The sequence below is a fragment of the Hesperophylax consimilis genome, chromosome 13 (assembly GCF_061612785.1).
Source record: "Hesperophylax consimilis isolate HC1 chromosome 13, BYU_Hcon_1.0, whole genome shotgun sequence".
In the NCBI taxonomy this organism is placed as follows: Eukaryota; Metazoa; Arthropoda; class Insecta; order Trichoptera; family Limnephilidae; genus Hesperophylax; species Hesperophylax consimilis.
Genome location: NC_142848.1, coordinates 12884388 through 12905724, shown reverse-complemented (window position 1 = coordinate 12905724; position 21337 = coordinate 12884388). Strand labels below are relative to the sequence as shown.

At 34.3% G+C, this 21337-nt stretch overlaps 1 protein-coding gene across 1 annotated transcript; it reads right to left on the bottom strand.

The window, feature by feature from the left end:
- Nucleotides 1–68: 68 nt before the first annotated feature.
- LOC149418461 (UDP-glucose 4-epimerase-like) lies at nt 69–20360 on the bottom strand. The gene is made up of 8 exons (XM_089638506.1): nt 20068–20360; nt 10003–10241; nt 8778–8891; nt 8234–8410; nt 5977–6157; nt 4806–4894; nt 2876–3068; nt 69–1055 (listed from the first exon to the last, which is right to left on the bottom strand). The coding sequence occupies exons 2-8, from the start codon at nt 10237–10239 to the stop codon at nt 967–969; spliced, it is 1080 nt and encodes a 359-aa protein (XP_089494632.1). The 5' UTR covers nt 10240–10241; nt 20068–20360; the 3' UTR covers nt 69–966.
- Between the last annotated feature and the right edge of the window lie 977 nt (nt 20361–21337).

Here is a 21337-nt window from a genome sequence, read left to right as displayed (position 1 = left end):
TACTAAATTATTAAAATGAATAAAACAAATTCATAAAAATATTTATTTTATTTTATTTTAATGTTACATGTGTAATTTTGTCCAGTCAAAATATTTTTCTTACAAGTAAGAGACTGCATTGTGTGATATTTCACTTGGGTTCTTGTTGCCAGAAGTGTTAAAACACTAAATGACACAATAAATTGTGTGTTCACAATGGGAGTCATTATACATAGCGCATTATTATTTACTGCTGTTATGGCACTACATTAATGATACCTCAGATGGATCATAGCCTTGCCTGTATACTCTTTTTGTAAATATAATGGCTTGTTTAAATTAATTACACATAAACTCATTACATATAATAATAATTCTACAAACAAATGATTGACATGACTCATTATAACATAAACATTTTAGAAGTTGCTCTATCTTTGCAACAAAGTAAAATTAAAAAAGCACCTACACAATTTTATTTATTATTTCTATCGCTGGAATTTCCACATACACACAGCTGTGTGTTTATTATTTCTATCGCTGGAATCTCCACACACAGCTGTGTGTTTATTATTTCCATAGCTGGAATCTCCACACACACACAGCTGTGTGTTTATTAAATCTATTGCTGCAATCTCCTCTCACACACAGCTGTGTTTATTATTTCTATCGCTGGAATCTCCACACACACACACACAGCTGTGTATTTACCTTTGCTAACAGATGACTGTTGGAATTTCAACTGGCTAGGAAGGAAAAAATCACCCACAGATGTAATGCGCTGACAACTAGAGAACTGAAGTGAGTTACCAAGAATCAGCAAAACTTGAGACATTTGAGGGAGGCATTCGAAAGCTGGACGCTAGAAGATATTAAGAAGATTTAAAAAAATACTATGTTATAAATGAGTCTTTTCAATAGAAAACTATCGTTTGCAGAATTATTTTAATATTTATTAAAGGATTGCTTTTTAAGGATGATGTCTCATCATGAATGTCCATTGCAGTTGTTCTGCTTGATTAGCTTCTTGGGATATCCATCAGGATTCATTGTTTGCCACCTCCAGAAGTCAGCACCTGAAAATGATGTTTGGTTATTTTATATAATATATTATTCTTATGTAGTTTTAATAATTTTAAAAAAGGTAAATATGTATACATAAAATAGGGACACGCTTAATACGCACATTTTATTTAAAAAATACTTTGTAGTTGTTAGATTACAATGAGAAGTAAGTGTGAGTATATAGTTATTTTTTTTCCAAATGTTTCTGTGTTTCACTCTTCAAGGGTGTTCTAGTTCTGTTTTATCATTTCAAATTATGGAGAGAGGGAAGATGAATTTATATATGCCCAATCCTCATTTGAATTATTGAAAAAAATTCTTTTTTTGGAGAAATTAGGGAATTGTTGAAACCACGGTTTTGTTGGGATAGTCCTTTGTATTGAAGCATAGAAGCCTCCATTGGATTGACTAACAATGTGCCAATACTCTAACCAAACATTGCGGGATCTGTTTTTGAGGATGGAAAAAATGTCAGATAGGAGAATTTGGTTTACGAGGGTAACAATAGGGTTGGATACTCCTTGTTTTGCCAAGGAATCCCTAATATCATTACCCACAATGCCAACACTTCCAGGAATTCAAATTAGAGTTACGGTTTTACCAGAGCTTTGAATGAAGGCTATCAGCACTCGAATAAGGCATAAAAAGTGATCGTCAGTATGAAGAAGAGGACTGGATTTGAGTTTTTGGAGAGAACCGAGAGAATCAAAGAGAACAAGGAAATGTTCAAAATTATTTTTGATTATATATTTGATAGATTCAATTATAGCAAAAATTGGTTTGAAATTGTATGAAGTATTATGTCATTAGAATTATTATGGAATTAGAAAAAAGTTTGATAAGTGATGGTGATCGGGAAATGATCACTGGAGCAAGGGTTGGGGGACACCGCTCACGAGGAGAGAGGGGCCAGGCTAGGAGAGCATATCCACTGCATTGGGGTTTGTGCTGGGGCGTGAGATTTTAGTAGGAGATCCGTCATTCAAAGGGAAAAGGTTGAATTCATCTAGAAAATCCATCACACTTCGATCATCTCAGTCAGAAAAAGCAGAAACCCAAACTTGGGAATGTGCATTAAAATCGCCTAATATAAAGCTTAGTTGATGAACAATTTGCAACCAAGTTTGTTTATTGAAGTGGGCTGTTGGGGAGAGATTGACTGAAATAAAGGATATGTCCTTACCTGGGGGTTTGATGTTATTTATTGGGAAAAATTGTAGGGATTTTTTAATAAAAAAGGCAGCACCGCCGCCCGTACCATCCAGGCGATCGTTGTGGAGACAGGAGTACACTCCCACGTTAAGGTGGGTGGATGGAGTAAACCATGCCTCCGAGATAGCAAACACAGTTAAAAGGTTTGAATTTAATAGGTTAAGGAGGTTAAATTTATTAGAAATAGCACTTCGGCTATTCCACTGAAGTATTCTGACACCTTATTGAGTCATTTTGAATAAGCGATTTAAATGCGGAAATAATAGAATCAGCGTTGGACGGTAGATTAGTTTGAAAAGAAAATTGGTCAGTTAGAAGCATAATAAGGGTTTGGATAATTGAAGAATTATCTTGGGAGAGTTTTTCAGAAAGGTTGAAAGAGTTCGTTGAGGACAGATTATAATTATTGTTTGCTCACCCGTTTGTGGCATTTGACAGAGATGAACCATTAGGGTTTAATAGCAGTGAGTTGTGTTATTGCTGATCGTATCCAGGGCCGGTTTAGAGATAGGGTTTTTGTATGTGAATGAAACAAAATTGATAGATTACATGAATGCGACAGCCTCGTAGATGAGTTTAATGGTCTTGAAAGTGTTTGTTTTCATTCCAAAATACTTACACATATCCTCGAGTGAGAACTTAGCCGTCCAGTTGAGTTCTTCTTTGGCCAGGGTGGGATCGGCCCACATGGCGCAGATGTCCCCCTCGCGGCGCCCTTCCAGCTTTAAGGGCACTGTGGCCCCCGTCACGCGCTCAAACACCGACACCAGCTGGCGAACTGACACCCCTTTCCCCGTGCCCAGGTTGTACACCTAGAAAAATTCAATGTTTAGATACCTTTGAATATTAATAATGCGCCCAACTCCAGTAAAATATTTGCAGTATTTGCTGGCAACTCTGGCCGCTAGAGGCGTGAGTGTAGCATGGCTTCAAATTCAACACCAAGTGTGGAAGAATACCAAGCTGCACAATATTAAAATAAATACTTCCCCAAGAGTCAGAATAATAGAAGAGTATATATTATGAGACAATGTATGAATTTGAATGAGGCAAAGAATGTGTGCCAATACCAAGTTGTTTGGTGGTCCGTCCTCTTTGCCAACCCCTGCGGTGAACGGGGTGAGGGTTAGTTAGTTAGTTACTTTTTTATTATTATTAAAATTCTACTTGTTATTATTATATTCTATATCAATACAGGGTGTCCAGGGGTAAAGTGTACAAACTTCGGGAGGTGATAAGTGACTAGCTATTAAACTTAATTATAAGCTACAAGTAATCGATTTATCTATCTATCAATATAAATAAAAATGTTCATTTGTTCAAAATCTTAAATCTCCGAAAGTTTTTAACCGATTGCTTTGAAATTTTGACACAACGTTGCATACAAATACGCGTGTGTTTTATATATGTATATTATATAGATGTATTATGCAGGTAAATTTTTTTTTGTTGTTTTAATCTGTGACAGGTAGAAACATGATTTTTTTTTAACAGCGCTGTCTGTTGGACGCAAAAGCAACACGCGCTATTGTTTCACTATCTGTACAGACAGAATGAGCCACATCGACGTGTGACTAGGTACAGCTAGTAAGTTATAAGTCTAAGTAATAGGAATAGATTAAATGCATAAATTAAGTTGTTAAGCACCATTGAGGTGATTTTCTCACGAAAACGGAGCTATATAAATAATCCAATCATCATTATTATTATTATTATTGATTTTACATGATAGTACATGTAAAAAAGATTTAACATTTTAAGGAGTTAACAGGTACAAAAGTTAAATTGTTTGTATGGAGAAAATAATATTTTTTCTTACGAGGCCACACTGCAAAGTTCGACCATGTAAACAGTTGTTTCGACAGGCGACTGAAAAGCAAGCGCCAAAGTAGACTTGCTTCCGACTTTGCCGTGCGGCAACCTATTGCATGTGGCGGGTGACAAAAATCGACCGTGAAAATGGTCAGTCACACAACTGTTCTGCAGAAAATTTTTAAACAAAACTAAAGGCTGTGAAAACGAAGTGCCTGTGCGGCGAGTCGCTACGACACGAGGGGGCGACTGGCTGCATGGCATAAATCGAGATATTTATTTGCTCTATGCTAGAAATACTGACAAGATAAGCCAAGTAACACCATTACAAAAAATTTAAGGCCGAATTACACCGGCTTGGCCGAGTGCTTGACCGAGTCACATGTAGAAGAGTCAGTGATCAAGTCAGCTCATTGAGATTAGTAGTGCTGTTAACATAGATACTATTAAAAAAAACTCTTCACACACTCCTAAAAAGTTCAAAATTTCGAAATTATTATTTTTTTCTTTCACTGACTGACTGGTTGCACTGACCGAGTGGAGAGCGAGTAAAGCGCAGAGTTGAGTATACAGGTGGAAGGGGTACTTACTTGAGTCATTGGGTCTTGCCTGAATCACTCGCCTGCTACTAGACCGAGTACTGACTGTATATACTGATATACCGGGCCATATAGCTAGCATGCTTTATTTAAGATTAAGCAAGACATCAAAACTTTCAATTAATTGGTTGGCCATACCTTTAATCCGAGTTGAGCCGAGCTGAGTAGCTTCAGAGCAGCCACATGCCCACTAGCCAGGTCCATGATATGAATGTAGTCCCTTACACCTGAAATCAAAATAAGTATAATTAGTTAGTTCCTATGCCTTTTTTTAGGATACAATCAAAGGATAATTTAAAGCGAATGTTGAGTCAATTGACAAAATTGATCAAAATGCAGCAAAATATATACAGGTCCAAAAAGTTGATGTTTCTTGAACCCTTTGGAGGGGTTTTAGGCTTTTAGTTTTCGAGATACTGGCACTTTATGAATTTTGTGAAAATCGATACCTCAGATCACTTTTTCTAAGATTATAATTTGTATTAAGCAACCCTTTATAGCTCTGCTATTTATCAGGATTCAAAATAAAACATACAGTGAAAATAAATATAAAAATGAAAAATATATATCCAGTAGAGCCTCGATAATCCGTGCCCAAGTTAATCCGAACATCGCTGTAATCTAAACTGCCAAATTACCCCCTCTTCTTATACTGAGGCCACTAATGCTATGTTTTTCTGTATTTACGTAAGAGCTCTTGCACCGTGTCTACACTACTCTGTGCTACATGTGCATAATGTTGTATTTTAGGTTATAAACATGGTTCCTATGCCAAAAGAAGAAACTTTAACCATAGTGCAAAAGTGTGCCATATTGGATAGTTTGAAAGATGAAGTGCCTGCAATTTATGAATATATTAAATAAAATTTTCCTAATCAAACAGCTATTTCATTTCTTTTTTCTATCTAACATACTACAATCCGAACCCTTAGCGAGTCCGAGCAGGTGATTTTTTTAACCTTTTCTTTCCGTTTCTGAAATGTAGGGTGTACACATGAGATAACCGTTATTTGGAGCAGTTTTTTAAGACATTCATACATTTTCTATGAAATTTAAAGCATATAATATATGTGCGCGTAACCCTGATGGCACGGTTTATTACCTCTTATATGTGCATGTAGCAGGGTAAAGGTTAAATGTAAAATCCTCAAAAAATGTTTCTAAATCTTTACGTGCAGGTTCATAAAGGTTTCTTAAGCGTAATAGGTATAAGTATTAGCTCTTCAACTATCAATCAAAGTGCTTTTTATAAGAGGGACATTAAAAGTGTGTAACTCTCTTAATGTCATTAATTTTTTGTTCAATGTACCTGTTCCATCCTCGGTGTTATAGTCACTTCCATAGATGGTCAACGCAGGCTTCTTTCCCAGGGCCACCTGCGCCATGAAGGGCATGATGTTGGCAAACTCCTTTGTGGGGTCCTCGCCTATCAGCCCCGACTGGTGCGCCCCCACGGGATTGAAGTATCTCAGGGCGATGATGTTCCAAGTCTGAAAGTTGATTAGTCAAATAAGTAATAAACAAAATTATAAATTTATACAAAGGATTGGAAATAAGCAGGGGCCTAATGTCGGCAATGCTATTTCAAGTATAGACCATTTCGTAATATAACCGTTTCATAATTATAGACCAACATATTAAATGGACAGAACAAATTGCGCAAACTGTAAATAGAATACGTAAACTTTATTACGTATTCCTCAAACTAAGAAATATATTACATAAATCTTTGCTACTAAAGGTTTACTATGCATTAGCCCAATCAGTTCTGCAATACGGAATAATAGGATGGGGAGGAGCGTATAAAACCAACTTAACCCCACTTGAAATAGTACATAGAAGACTCATCAAAATAATTCTAAAGAAACAATTAGACTATTCAACCCAAAAATTATTCGATGAATTCAAAGTATTACCAATAAAAAAAATTTATCAAAAAAACGCATTACTACAAATCCATAAAGACAAACTAACAATAAAGTCATTCAGCACCAGACCGAGAACCTTAGGACAAATAATAATCCCTAAACTTAATACTACAACAGCCCAACATCATTACACATACTCAGCAATAAAATGCTTTAACGAACTCCCTATAGAAATACAATCCGAGAGGAATTATGAAATTTTTAAACAAAAACTCAAAAAACATTTTACTATTAAATAATTTCTAAGTATGTGTTACGATGTGCCAACCTATATTTCCATTATGTACAAAACAAATGCCATCTTATATTTTTTATTATGTATAAAAAAAAAAAATTCATTATGTACAAAAAAAAAAAAAAAAATTGCAACTTGTATTTTCATTATGTATAAAAAAAGTAGTCCTCCATGCATCCAAATTGTAACAACTGATAAATATGTATAGTACTGTCAATTTGATAGTGCTCCCTCCCTAAACACGAGAATTTCTCAATTAGGGAGGTATTGTTACCACTGATATTATATATTATGTATTATATGTATGTTGGTTAATAAATAAAAAAACAAATTAAGTCTTTTGGTTGATTTGCAAAAGGAGTAGAGACACTTATATAGTTACACAAATAACAGAAAATAAGCATGGGCAAGATTGCTATAGATGGAAATAATTTTAGCAAAACATTTATTCTATTGAGAACTGTTTTTAGAACTTACAAGGTTGTACCTCTAGGTATTAAACTGTTCCTCAGTTAATTTTTATTTCACTTATCACAATGTATGCTAATTTTTCGATCTTCAATGTCGTTACAAAACTAATGTGACGGTATAATTTTACTTATCATCAAAGTAGTTGAAAATTATGTATTTAATGAATGAAACTTATCACATGTCAAGTTATATTATAATATTAGAAGTGCGACTAATGTCACAAACATGTCATCTATTTCAACACTAAGGAAAAGATTTGCGATCTCAAAGATAATTACTCCACTTGCTATGCATTCAAGAGTGAACATGACTTACATCCATAAATTATGCAAATTTAATGAACAATGCAAAATAACTACATAATTTAAAAAATATGTGGCGTAAAATAACTAGTTAACATGTACTATTCACATGATATTGCAGGACAGTTAATATGTACAACTAAGTAACTCCAAAATTAAATTTGTCAAGTTATACACAAAACTATACCCTTTTCCTCATCCGTGTATGCCACTACACGCATTACTTATGTGTTTGTGGCTATATATATATTATTTATATTACTTGTACACCCGTATACATGGGCGGAGAAATAAAGGTATGGTTTTATGTGTAACTCGAAAAAGCTGATATCGGAGTTACCTAGTTGCAGGGTGTCCGGGGGTAAAATGTGCTAACTTCAGGAGGTCATTCTACATGATGGTAGAATTAAAAAAGACTAATGACTTTTTTTGAAATTCCATGTTTTCTTACCCATACAAATATATTTTTTCCAAAGAAGAATATTTATTTTCTCCTACAAACAATTCAAATTTTTTTTAAATAAAAACTACCATAAATCATTGGAATATTGGACACCGCAAGGCTGTCCGAAATGGTGGGAGGTCTCAAAGAGGAGAAGGAAGTGTCAACATAATAAACATATTGTTTACCTTGTCTGCTGCTGAAAGATCTTTGAGCATCTCTTCAATGAAGTATTTGGTTCTGCCATAGACATTGGTGATTGTTCCGGTCGGGTGGCTTTCAGTGATGGGCAGTGTCTCGGGCTCACCGTACACTGTGCAAGAACTTGAGAATACCAGTTGATAGCACACATGTCTTTTCATCACCTGAAAATAATTTTAGTTTTTTCAATTTCTTCATTGATAGCCAGAAATGTATCCTCGAAGTCCCAACCTTTGGCTTGTAATATAATATATTAACTTCCTCTTCTCTTCTATTTATAAAATACATGTAAAAGAGCTTTGCCTCAATGTATAACCTATGTACTTATAACATAACTTTATACAAGCAGCCCTGTACAGAGGCAATTGAATCAGTTCCTCCGAGCGCCGGCTTGCCAAGGAGTCAAGATTCTGATAATGCCTAATACCTAATTCAGCACCCTTGAAGTTTTTTGCTAGCACCAACTGGTTATATATATGTAATGTATGTGTGTTTATTGCGTGAAAAAGTATTTAGTTAGTTTGTTTTTACCTCCAGCAAGTTGAGCATTCCAAGGAGGTTGTTCTGATAGTACATGAGAGGCTGCTTCATTGATTCCCCAACTGCCTTCAGAGCGGCAAAGTGAATGACACATTGAATGGAGTGCTGCAACAAAACAAATACATATTCAAATACCTCCTAATTACGTAGGTACCTACCTACTTTAATTATACTAAGGTCGCTTATGGGTTGCAATTATCATCACTTCATTTCTATAACTGATGGATCATTTGAATGATAATAATAATTAATTAGCAAAATATCCTTGAAACTAGGAATGAAAGATAAAAGGCTGCAGAAAAGGATGAGAACGTGAGGGGATAAGAAGGGGACAGATGACAATTGGCAGGTAAATTACCTGGATTTAACAAAAAAAAATACAAAGATAGTCAATGAAATGGAAGGACATGGCTTACGTAATAATATAGGTAATAACGTTTTCCATGCTCATACCGCAAAACTTTGGAGGGTGATTATTCACGAAAAATTTGGCAAAATTTGTTTACTTCTTTTTTTCATTGGTGCCAAAGTAAATTATGATAAATTTATTGTTTTTGTGCAATTTACAACTTCTTACAATTTCCGTTTAAACATATCTTTATAATTATTTTTAGCTAAACGCTGTTTACGCGGCGTTGTTGGGGGTTATTCTTAGGAAATAGACATATACCATCGCGGAATTTTCTGTAGGCCTTTTTAAGATATATATATATACAATTCCGTAGTACATTATTTTGATGTATCTCATAAGGTTTAGCCAGCGTTAGCAATGTAGTGCCCGAAATATGATTTTTCAACTTGATTATAAAACATCGACATTCTCTACTTTTTATAAATATAATATGGATGTAAACCTCCCGGAAGAAATTCTCTAAATGATAGTGAAAACCCTATCAAAATCCGTTGCGTAGTTTAGAAGAACTAAGCGCATAAACAGACAGACGCGGATAGAAACTTTTTTATACTATTTAGAAATAAAAAATTTATCAGCACTCGGTAAGGTTGTTCTATTTGAAATATGAGGGTGGCCATTTTGTTATCCGAACACGTGTGTCGTGCACTCACTAAATTGAAGCTACGATTACCCTACATTTTTTTTGTGCAATTAAAGTTGCTTGGCTTAAAAACATTTTAGATATTAATCTTAGATTATAATTTATCATCCATAATCACCCCCAAAGTTTCACGGTGTGGAACACGGTATATAAATAATTACCTTGCTGAAGACATTTTCCAGCGCCTCTTTATCCAGCAGATCACATTGGTAGAAGGTGACTTTCTTGCCCGTGATCTGCTCCACGCGGGTGAGCGCCGCGGAGCCCTCAGCACCCCCCACGGCGTTAACGAAGTTGTCGAGTGCCACCACTTCGTGTCCCGCCTGCAGCAGCTCCACCACGCAGTGGCTTCCGATGTAGCCCGCGCCCCCCGTCACCAGCACCGTGTGGAATGCCATTGCTGAAACGGAAAATTTCTAAGTCAGAAATATTGTTTTTATATAATATTATACCAAAATATACAAATAATAATAATAATCTTGAAAGTACCCACCTAGGAACTCCATCAAAAGAAATTTTAAAAACTTTCAGTATTTAAAACTACTAAAAAAAATTGTAAAATTTACTGACCAACACACCTACTTCAAGGACGAAAACCTCAAATCTGCTGAACATCCCAAAATTAAATTTATCTTTTGCCCAGAAAAACCATAAATTCGATGCTACGAAATATAATGCCCTTCCCAATGAAATTAAAAATACCATAGAGATAAACAAGTTTAAAAACAACATCAAAATATGGCTAAGTAAACATGAAGATGTGGAATTCATAAAAATTATCAAGTAAAATCAACACAACCCACAGTCAACAAACATGAAGATGTAGAAATCAACAAAGATAGTGAACGAACGTGGAGATGAGGAAACAACAATCACGAAAATGAAGAAATCAACAAACATGAAAACGAAGAAATCAACAAACATGAAGATGTGGAGTTAATGATGTAACACCCAAGGCCGGTTTTATGAGGGCGCAATTGGAGCAGTCCGGGCGCCGAATTGACAAGGCGCTTATTTTTCATAAAAACGGCGCTACACAAAAATACGTAGCATCCAAATATTATTGATCACTACCTACTACCTAGGCACCGTTTGTCTCAGGGCCGGCCCTGGTAAAACCATTATGTACCACCATATACCTAACAACAAAAAATGGAACCACAAATGCTTTATGTTTTGATGTCAAATATTCTTCCTCTTACAATATCTGTACGAGAGACTAATTTTGTTTTTTTTGTTCCTTTGTTCTACCAAATATGCATATAATATGCAATGCAACCAATAGTTACCAATCTTTATTAATAATAATATTTGGATGATTTGTAAAGCGCCGTTTTTGTGCAAAATCACCTCAAGGGCGCTGTACAAATATATGATACGTTTCCACAATTTTCTATCTTATTACATTCTAACTTTAGACAAGTCTATAAATATATGATAAAGTTCTACTATATTTTATTACTATTATTATTTTAAGTTTAGTAATCAAACATCAACTCTTTAGGTTTAAATCTATTTTATTTTTTTATTCTTTCTCTCGTTTTCTTTTTTATCTTTAGTTGTACAAAATACGTATGTCAGTTTATTTAAATTTTGCTTATCATAATACGGGAATTTCTCCTAGTTGGACAGATAGCCTGTACGAAATAAAAATAAATAAATCAAAACATATATATTCCTGTAATAATATACAACTTAAAGTAATTATTTTCCTTAAATTCTAAAATTTTGTACGATTAAAATACATCAAACCATTCTGTATATGGCCCATTTTCTGTGGTGATCGGATAACTTTTCAAAACGATAATTCAACACACCAGAGTGATATAAAATCATGAAAAGTGATGAAACAAAAATTAGGTTAAATAGGTTATGTTGGTAACTATTTAACATAGTTTTTGTTTCGTCTCTTTTCAAGACTTTTTAAAAGTCTGTTGAATTTTCACCATGTCAGTTATAGAATTGAATTTTAGAATAATTCTGGTCCAAGTTTTATGCAACTTATTAAGATGTTAAAAATAAAAAATAAACTGCTTGCACTAATAGATTTATAGATTTACCTAAAACTGTTTTCGACTGACAAGTTTTTTATTGTTCCTAAATTTGAGGATATTTTCAGTATACGAAAGAAACACGTTTAGCAAACACTGCAACGGTAAAAATTAGAAAGGTCATTCGTCGTGGATTTACATAAACACATAAAGTAGTTTTGTATTACTATTTATAGGTATTAGTTTAAATACGTTCAAAACGTGCAATATCTATGTGTGAAGGCCGAGACTTGAATGCATTAAATATTTCGGTCAAACTTTATTATTTCCCGCTTCTTTTTCAATTTTTATATTGCTAACTGTCTTATTTTTGTTAGTTTCGTGTTTTTTTTACTTACTTTGGTGTACGATTGATCATTCGTATTGATAATTGGAGTTGCTGGCTTAACTTGAAATATAAATACCTAAGATACATAAAGAAACGAAGTTTTATGATCGCTTCGTGCTTAAAAATAATACAACTTACGTACCTAATTATCATAATATACAAATGGTAAACTTTATACAGCGCCTTTTAGTGGTTCAATAATGTATTTATGAATTTATTTTTACAAACACGATACATTTTATTAGAAGTGGTATTAAAACTAATAAATGCATATTAAATTTTACATAGTTAAAGTACCTACCTATTACGTATGTCCATACAATGTTCATCTGGGATGAGATGATTTCCATGTTTTATTGTAGGTAACCCTTTCTAAAAACGTACATTTGTCTATAAACCTACCCAACTTGAGTAGTCCACTGATAATAGAAGTTGATTTCTGTCATCCTATAGATTTTTTTTAAATTCATTACCTACTTACCTAAATAATTCAGAATAGTTCCTACATTCACTATTTTTTAAATAGTATTCTATCGAAAGTATCGCTTGCCACTGTACGTAGGTACTACAGTGACATGGCTAAAAAATTAAGCTTAAGATAATGGTTTCATAAAAAAAGTACCTGTTTAAAACTTAAATAATACTTTTGTTTTTGTTTTTGTTTTCGAGTTCGCTGAACGCGGAACCAGTTATATTATAGTAGTTGAACGTATCTTTCTACAGTTATCTTCGCGTAATACGATAAATACTGTAATTAGTTAACTAATATCATTACTACTTTATATGCGGGTGATAATGTTTATAATTATTGTGCAATGAGTTCACGTTAACAAAATACTGCAAAGCAATCGACAAGTAGGTAGTTAAGTTCCCAAAAAATCTCTAAAGTGTGTCGACGAGTCTATAAGTCCCGATAAAATAATAAAATATCAAAATCAAAATATGGTTTTACAAAGGACGTTCAAAAGTCGAGACATCAAGAAAATAATATGTACTTACCTTTATGATTATAAAGAGGGGGGGTCATTATTGACAATATGAATGGGCGTACATGAGGGGGGGATATAGGACTTCAAACCCCCACCGTATTAGTAATTATTGCGTAGAAAAGTGGTCAAACCCCCCCTCCCCATGTGAATACTATAGCTACGCCAGTGATAATATGTACATTTATATTATAAAGAAGACCTAGGGGGCCCAGCCCACCCTAAAATGTAAATTAAAAAAAAGAGTATGTAAATATATATGTATTAGTTTTTCTAAGAAGAATAGCATTTTATGCGTGCGTAATGCTTGCAGTGATTTTTAATTACTTCAACCGGTAGCTACCTGGGAATTATTATGTAATTTATAAATAATCGCGGCAAGAAAATTACTTTCGAGGATCAAAGAATTTTTTCTATGGTTATGGGACATTCGACTGCAACTCAAGGCAGAAAATTTTCGAAAACTGCCCCTTGGAAGGATAAAATATTTTGTTCTTCTCCAGGCATTGTATTTGAAAAAGTCAAGTGTATTATTTAAAATCAAATTATGTCTGAAAAACATGCACAAAGTGATCAGGCCAATTTGTTCGCTTTTGCGGGAAAAACACACATGGTCTTATAGAAATTGTTGTCGCCCTTAGATACTGTCATGGTGAGATATATAATCTAAACGGAAAGAAAGAAAGAGAAAATAACACGCTTTATATTAAAAACAAGAAAGTTAACCACAGGAGAATTAAAATATGCACATTTATGAAACCAAAGATTCCGAACGCAATTTGAAAAAAAAATTAAACTTCATGAAAATTTTTTTAATCATAATAATAAAATTTTTTAAAGTATTTTTTTACCTTACAAAAGAAATTTGTAGTTTTAGGATACGTTCAGAAATATTCCATTATTTTGATTTTATCGCAAAGCAAAAAAACCCCGACCTCATTGAAAAAAGATGATGAACAAAGGTTCAAATAATATTATGGTATTTTTACGGAATGTAATCTGTGAGTACTTTTTTCCTACGCAGTACTGTGGGCGATTGTGGTGTGGGGGGGGGTGGGGGGGTGGGGGGGTGGGGGGGGGGGTTAAACTAGCTACCCCCCTTAGATACTCCCTTTCGTATATGGCAGACAGAGCATTGCACACGCCGCTCTGTCATCATTACCTAATCAAAATTTTGATGTTGTAAAAAAATATACCTATTAAAATATTAACGCGAAAACATTTTGTTCCATAAAGTCACGAAAAAATAGGAAATATGCATGCTTGGTTAATTAAATAAACAAAATAGTTTTTGATAGAATAACATGTTAGATTTAGGTACCTACCCGCTCCTACAGAACATTAAATCATGTAGGTTCTTACCTACTTCGCATATGAATTAATTAAGGCTAAGGACATCACGAAGTTGCATCAAATTTTTTTGTGTAAAAGTAATTAAGCAAGTACCTACCTGAGTAGTTTTTTTGCGAATGATTAGTTTGATCTCTGCGTCATTTATTTGATCATGTTAAATTTACTGTGAAGTGATTTTTACAAGGTGAAAAAAAATATATTTTAGTAGGTACCTACTTCTTTCGTCAAGAAATAATTAAATTCATGCAAAAATCGTTAAGAAGGTAAGTAAGCAGGTACTGCAAATCTTTATATGTTTATGAAGTCAATGCCGACGACTCGAACTGCATCCTACGATAATAAAAATATGCGCATTTTCAGAACCATTAGGTACGTAATTTGAAAGTAGGTACCTACCTAATTGTGGTTTTGTCGATACCTAAAAAATGTATGCTTTGTGTTTGTCGTATTTTATAACAAAAGTCACAAAGGTAATAGTGCAGGTGCATGCATGGCACAATACGTGAATAATGTATCATTGATTTTAACCACGACATAATATTCATTATTTGTTTATTTATATTTTTAGATATGGATACCTACTACCTGTACACCTAATAACCAGTGGCGTAGCTAGGTAACCAAGGGCCCTGGGGCAAATGAAAAAATGGGGCCCCACTGCTATGTAAACTGATTAGGTTTTATCAAATAAAAATATGAAATATACAAACACTTTAAAAATGCTAAGCTACTTAAGCTCTTTTTTGTGTACTGCAGACTGCAGGGCAGGTAATAAAAATATTAAACAGTAACAACATAAATTACAATTAATACATGGTGTAGGTTTGGCTGATAAAACGAAATAGAGAAGATTCAAGGGTTTATTATATAAAAGTCGGGCCTACCAACTGACTAAATAACAATTATATTTACAATTTTTTCCTAGCTTTAGTTTTCGCAAAAGTATCAATGACTTCGTTTAAATCCAGGCTTGATGCGGTTTTGTTTTCAATTGCTATTAGCGATAAATGTCGGAGTCGAGTTTGGCCCATCTTATTTCTTAAATAATTAATTATTATTTTTTTTGGTAAACTAATGTTTAAGACAAGATTTTTTATGCATAGCACAAAGGGTAACAATTATTTTTATAAGCAATAATTATTAGCCTGAAACACTCATCCACATTGAAAAATCTCCTGATAAAAGATACATGACGCCAACGGGACTTGACGGGTTCCCGTAGTCCCGTTGGCGTCATGTATCTTTTATCAGGAGATTTTTCAATGTGGATGAGTGTTTCAGGCTAATAATTATTGCTCTCAAATATTTTTAGTTTGCTTAATGACCTTTCAGCTGCTGCAGAAGTGACAGGAATTGTAAAGAATAATAACATTGCTGTAAATACTTCCGTTAGGTCGCATTCTAGCACTCCATATTTGCTCATTATTTCCTTACATAATTGGTGAACAGTCCATGCTTGAGTTAGTTGAGGTAAAACTAGATGGTAAATATTAATAAATTGAAGTGAAAAACTAGGGCCTATTATATCTGAATATTTTCTTTGGAATTCGTCACACTTTTGTAATAAAGTTGCTTCATCAACATGTAATAAAAATGTTGGTGTTAGAAAATCGAAAATATGACAGACTGCACTCATACCAATAAAACGTGTATCTAATTGAGATATTACTGTGTCTAGTGCATTATTGAAAATCTCAATTTTAAATATTTTTCTCGGTTTGGAAATCGGTGATCAGCAGCTAATTCATCAAAATGTTTTTTCTTTGATAATGCCTTTTTTCTTGAAAATGGGTATCAATACCATATTTTCTTGCAGTTTCACTGGCTTTGCACTTGAATAATTCGAAATCATTTCTATAAACTTGCAACTTTGCTTTGGTCTCTGCTAAAAGTTTACTCGCCTCGCCCAAATTGATGTCGCATTTTTGTAAAATTTTGGATGCATAATTGATGTCGTTCAATACACTGTGCATGAATTCGCAAAGCAACACGAACTCGAAATTTAGCATTTTTGTTTTAATACTCTCTGCTTCACTACGCTCATCTTTATTAGGACTCTTTAGAACTGTTTCTGATAATGCTTTGATAATATCAAAATAACGAAGTTTTATTGCAGATATCGTATTGACCCTACTGGACCATCTAGTCGGATTTAGTTTTTTTAGAGTGGTGTCCGATTCGCCAGTGAATTTTGACAGTAGATCCCAACGTTTGATGCTGTTTGCGAAAAAGTTATACAAATCTTGCAACGTTGCGAAAAAAATCTGTATTTCCACAGAACTGCTAACGGCATAATTCATCACCAAATTTAAATATGTGTGGCACGTACTCTGCGTTAGGCAGCTTCTAGTATTTTGGAATAACACAACCAAAAACGATTAACTGGCCCATATTTAGAACACGAAGAATGAAGGCTGTAAAGGCCCCATATCAAGATGTTTTTCGTTATCACTTCATATTTTGTTCGTGAAGTTTCCCAAGTCATAAGAAGATTTATCGTACACATTTTCGAAAAATGTAGAGGTCTGTGGTTCCTCCAAACTGCTCCAAACCCTCCGCTCTTATGTGTGTCATGCACGTTCACATGATCGGCGGCGGAGGTATCTCCAACTGCAATTATTGTCGAATCTTCTTCAGTAGGCTTCTCAACCAACACTGCAGTTACCACATTATTTGAGTCACTATCAATAGAAATATTTTGGCCAGATGTACTTGCAGAAGGCTGACTAAAAAAATTGTCTATTTTGGGCAATTTTTGTTTACTATCTTCTCTTTCTTGGCGTTGTTTGCGTTTAAATGCACCACTGGGTTTCTTCTTTTTATCCATATTTTAATACGTTACAAGTGTCGTTGGGGAATGACGCACATATCACTATCCGTCAAATTGACAACACTGCCAATCTACAGAAAGAATTTAGGGGAATTCCCTAGGCATAACTTTTGAATTTCTCTCAACTGAGTTGTAATGAATAAAGTGGGGTTGCAAGTTGAAACCTGTTATAATTATTTTGAAAATGGGAGAAATTTCCAAAATTTCAGTTTCGTCGATATTTCTGGTAAGGATTCGAGGGCCCCCTGAGCTTGAGGGCGCTGGGGCACTGCCCGCGTAGCCCCTAGGTAGCTACGCCGCTGCTAATAACATGTACAAAGTACATAGGTAACAGATACGTCTGTCTGCCAACATACTGCATATTTATTTTATAGAATAATTTCCACTGCAAAAGAGTAGGTAGTGCTCTAAAAAACTACTCATTCTTGATTTTTTTCCTCAACTGTGATTCGGATTTCGTGATTCCCTCTTTCCTAAAACGGGGGAAAATCCCTCGGAAAATAAGGAAAATCTAAAATTCCTCTTACGTGATATAATACTACCATACGTGTACGTTTACACAGTGCGAAGGATCAGGATTGAACTCTATAATAATTTTCGCTTTTCTGGCTAGTCTTAAATTTGGTCCGTTTTGCCTAAACAAGCAGGAATGGAAAAGGGTAGAGTTAAATATAAGTGACGACCTTCGTGGAAAAATGTTCTAAATTTCTGGCTTTGGGTCAGGAAATTACTTGCTCCTTTCCAACGAGAGCAAAAATATTTTTTGTTCGTTTCATCTAATTTTACAATTAGTTGAAATTATTTTTTGGTCAATCCTTAGGACGAATAAAGTGAAACTGAGTATCGAACCTCGTAATAAAGTACGAACAGTTTCGCCTAATCGGGGATGCCATAGTCGCCAAATGTTGCCATATTTGGACTCTTGCAAGTTATAAAAAATGTAAGTACTTGGTTTTTTTAAATCAAAATTAAAAATCCAATTGAACAAACATTTATTTTGATGTCTCTGCTTCCTAGTTGGAACGAATAAAACGGGAAGTCAAACGGGACAGCGCCCCTAGCGGGAATTTTGAGGGGCAGCAATATTGACCCTGCAATTTACCAGACCTCCACTTATTTTTTTTTCAAATAATAGTTGGTGCGGCCAAAGTCAACTTTAGCCCCTGGAAAAGGTCCTAGATCATAACTGTATGACCTATAACTAAGATCATAACAGTCCTATTAACTTAAATTTATAGGTCCTTAAGCATTTAAATTTTACCAACAAATAATAGTGTTGATTTAACCTATTTTTAAAATATATTATTATATTATATTATTAGCTATCTAAATCAATACCAATAATACAAATATTACCAATTTAAATAGATCGTGGAAACAACATCTTTGTCGTATTTTCATGTGGCACGTGTGATGTTTTCTCTTCATCGATAATAGAATTACAAATTATTATTTTTATTTGTGTTCAATGCATTCTTGTATAGTTGTAATTCTTATAATTATTTAAAGCGGGAATCGAACTGTCGGCAACAAGAGTCAGAAACAAGAAGTACTTAGACCATCATCCTTTGGGTTTCTAAAATGGTGTAAATAGAAATTTATAATTTGGTTATTCTAAGCTACTGTGATGGATCCTTAAAAATAGATAGGTACTTACTGAAAAATGTTTTTTTTTCCTTTCTCCGTAACATATCTACGTATCAATAAGTCCCAAAAATATCTTCTAATCTCTTGTGTAGCAAAATGGCAAGACGGGACGACGTTCTTGTACTAAACTACTCTTGCTAACTCTGTACGGTATATTTGTTTCTATTCTCACTAAAATTGCAATGCTAAAAGATTATGAATTTGTGTTTGTAATATTTTTGTGTATATTTTAATAATAATAAAATAATTGTTTTATTATCAAAAATATACAGACTTGTTTACATTCATTTTCACTTCCTTCAATAAAAATCTATTTGATTTCTATTTTTTCCATTATTATTTTGCTCTGTGGTTTTTCGCAAAATCTAATTTATACAATTCCGAATAAAAACGTGTCAGTAAATACCATTGTGTGTAAAGCTCGTTCATCCACTTTACCAGAACAGCGTGATGTCACCCGGGTATATAAATGCCGATTTAATTGCCTAGAGATAAATTCCTGTAAGCTGGAATAAGAGTTAGATGTGCAGCTCTGGAAGCAATAATAATAATAACCATCTCTAGAGGGTCATTTACCCTTCACCTTCCTCTGTGCTCCGGGTAATGCAAGACGCTCAGCACATAAACTTTACCACTAAAGTGCGTCATAAAACTGCGGGAAATGCTTGTAAATTGAATGTTTGAAGATGTCTGCTTTGCTTTATTAAATCATTGGCACAATGCAAGTCATTTTACGAAAAGTAGCCTGACCCCTAACGGTATAAATACTAATGTTATTCGAATCGGCGACAGGAATAAGTTGTAGGTAGGTACAGTAACGAATAAACGAAACGTAAAAGCAATAATTTCTGAAATTCATTAATACACTATACCTAGGTAGGTACTAGTTAAATTATTATTATTACATGGCTTTAAAAGTTCGATTAACGCGATAATGGCGCGTTATTTTGAATTAGTGATGTGCAAACGCGGAGGGCACGTGCGGTGATTACTTGTGAGGATTCGAATACTAGAAATAATAATTGTCTGACCTGAATGAGAGATGAGTAATTATTCTTCCAAGGTCGCAGCACAGTTGCAATAACAGAGCGGACGTCAGCCGGCAGCCGGACACGTTTACAACTACTAACTAGCGACTAACTGTCACGACCAACAAACAACCACCGAGCGAGAGCAACACACAACTGAACTCAGACACTGTGCTGACTGAACTGATGAACCTGTTAGAATCTTATCCAAGGCAGCTGGAAGCGCTGGAGATGGGTGATGAACTGCTGAAGCAGCGATTGTAGTGGTATTGGTGGTGAGTGTCTACCGCCACTGCCTGAGGCCGCCTGACGAATCAGTCTCATCCTCTGTAATGAGTAAATACCTGTATATAGTATTACCTGTGTTACGTGTGGTCAAACAGAAGTGGTCAACCCAGGGGCAGATTTACTGGTACTCTGAATGCGCGCAGGAGAGTAGGGGGCCTTATTTACAAGGGGTCACAAATTAAATTTAAAAAATTAAGAGACCTTAAGTTTACATAACTCTATTTTGATATTTTCACAACCAAAAAAGTATTAAGTTATCCCGAATTAATTTTGGGGTATTATGTATTTTGGACAGCGTTACAGTGTCCAACATCAGGGAAGATGTGGATATGGATACTGTAACGCTGTCCGAAACATTGGGGTTGGGTAACACAGCATACTACCCCAAAAATAAATCACGATAATACATAATTCTAGGAGAAAGTCGATAACAAATACCAGCTGTGAGTATTGAACTCGATTCGTTCTACTGCTAACTGTACGGATATATTAATGGTTCATTTTCTCTATAGGTATCGTTTCAAATAATTAAACGAAAAAGTTTATTTAAATTGTTTAATTCCAAATTTTTTAATTCCAAATTGTTTAATCCGCCCCTGAGTCAACCGCATTTCCTGTAATGACGGATAATGAATAATGATTATTTGAAGTTTGATTGTGATTGCCTTCTGTCCACGTATTCTTTAAGTTTCTTACTTTCTACCTAATTTTACTAGGTACCTACCAAACTCATTGCGACCAGTCTTTGGTAGGTGCTAGTTTAGTATTGTGGTGGCAAAATGTTATAGTTGTGATTTTCTTTCTTACAAAAGTGTTTCAAATAATACTATATTGTCTGGTTAAATGATATAGAAATAGAAGATTGCTAATCACACCATGCCACTTGAACTAACTAAAACTGTTGTTTGTAACCTGAGTATAAATGTAACTTTTTACCATAAAAAAATCATAAATAATTGGCGAAATTCCACATCATATTCTTCGT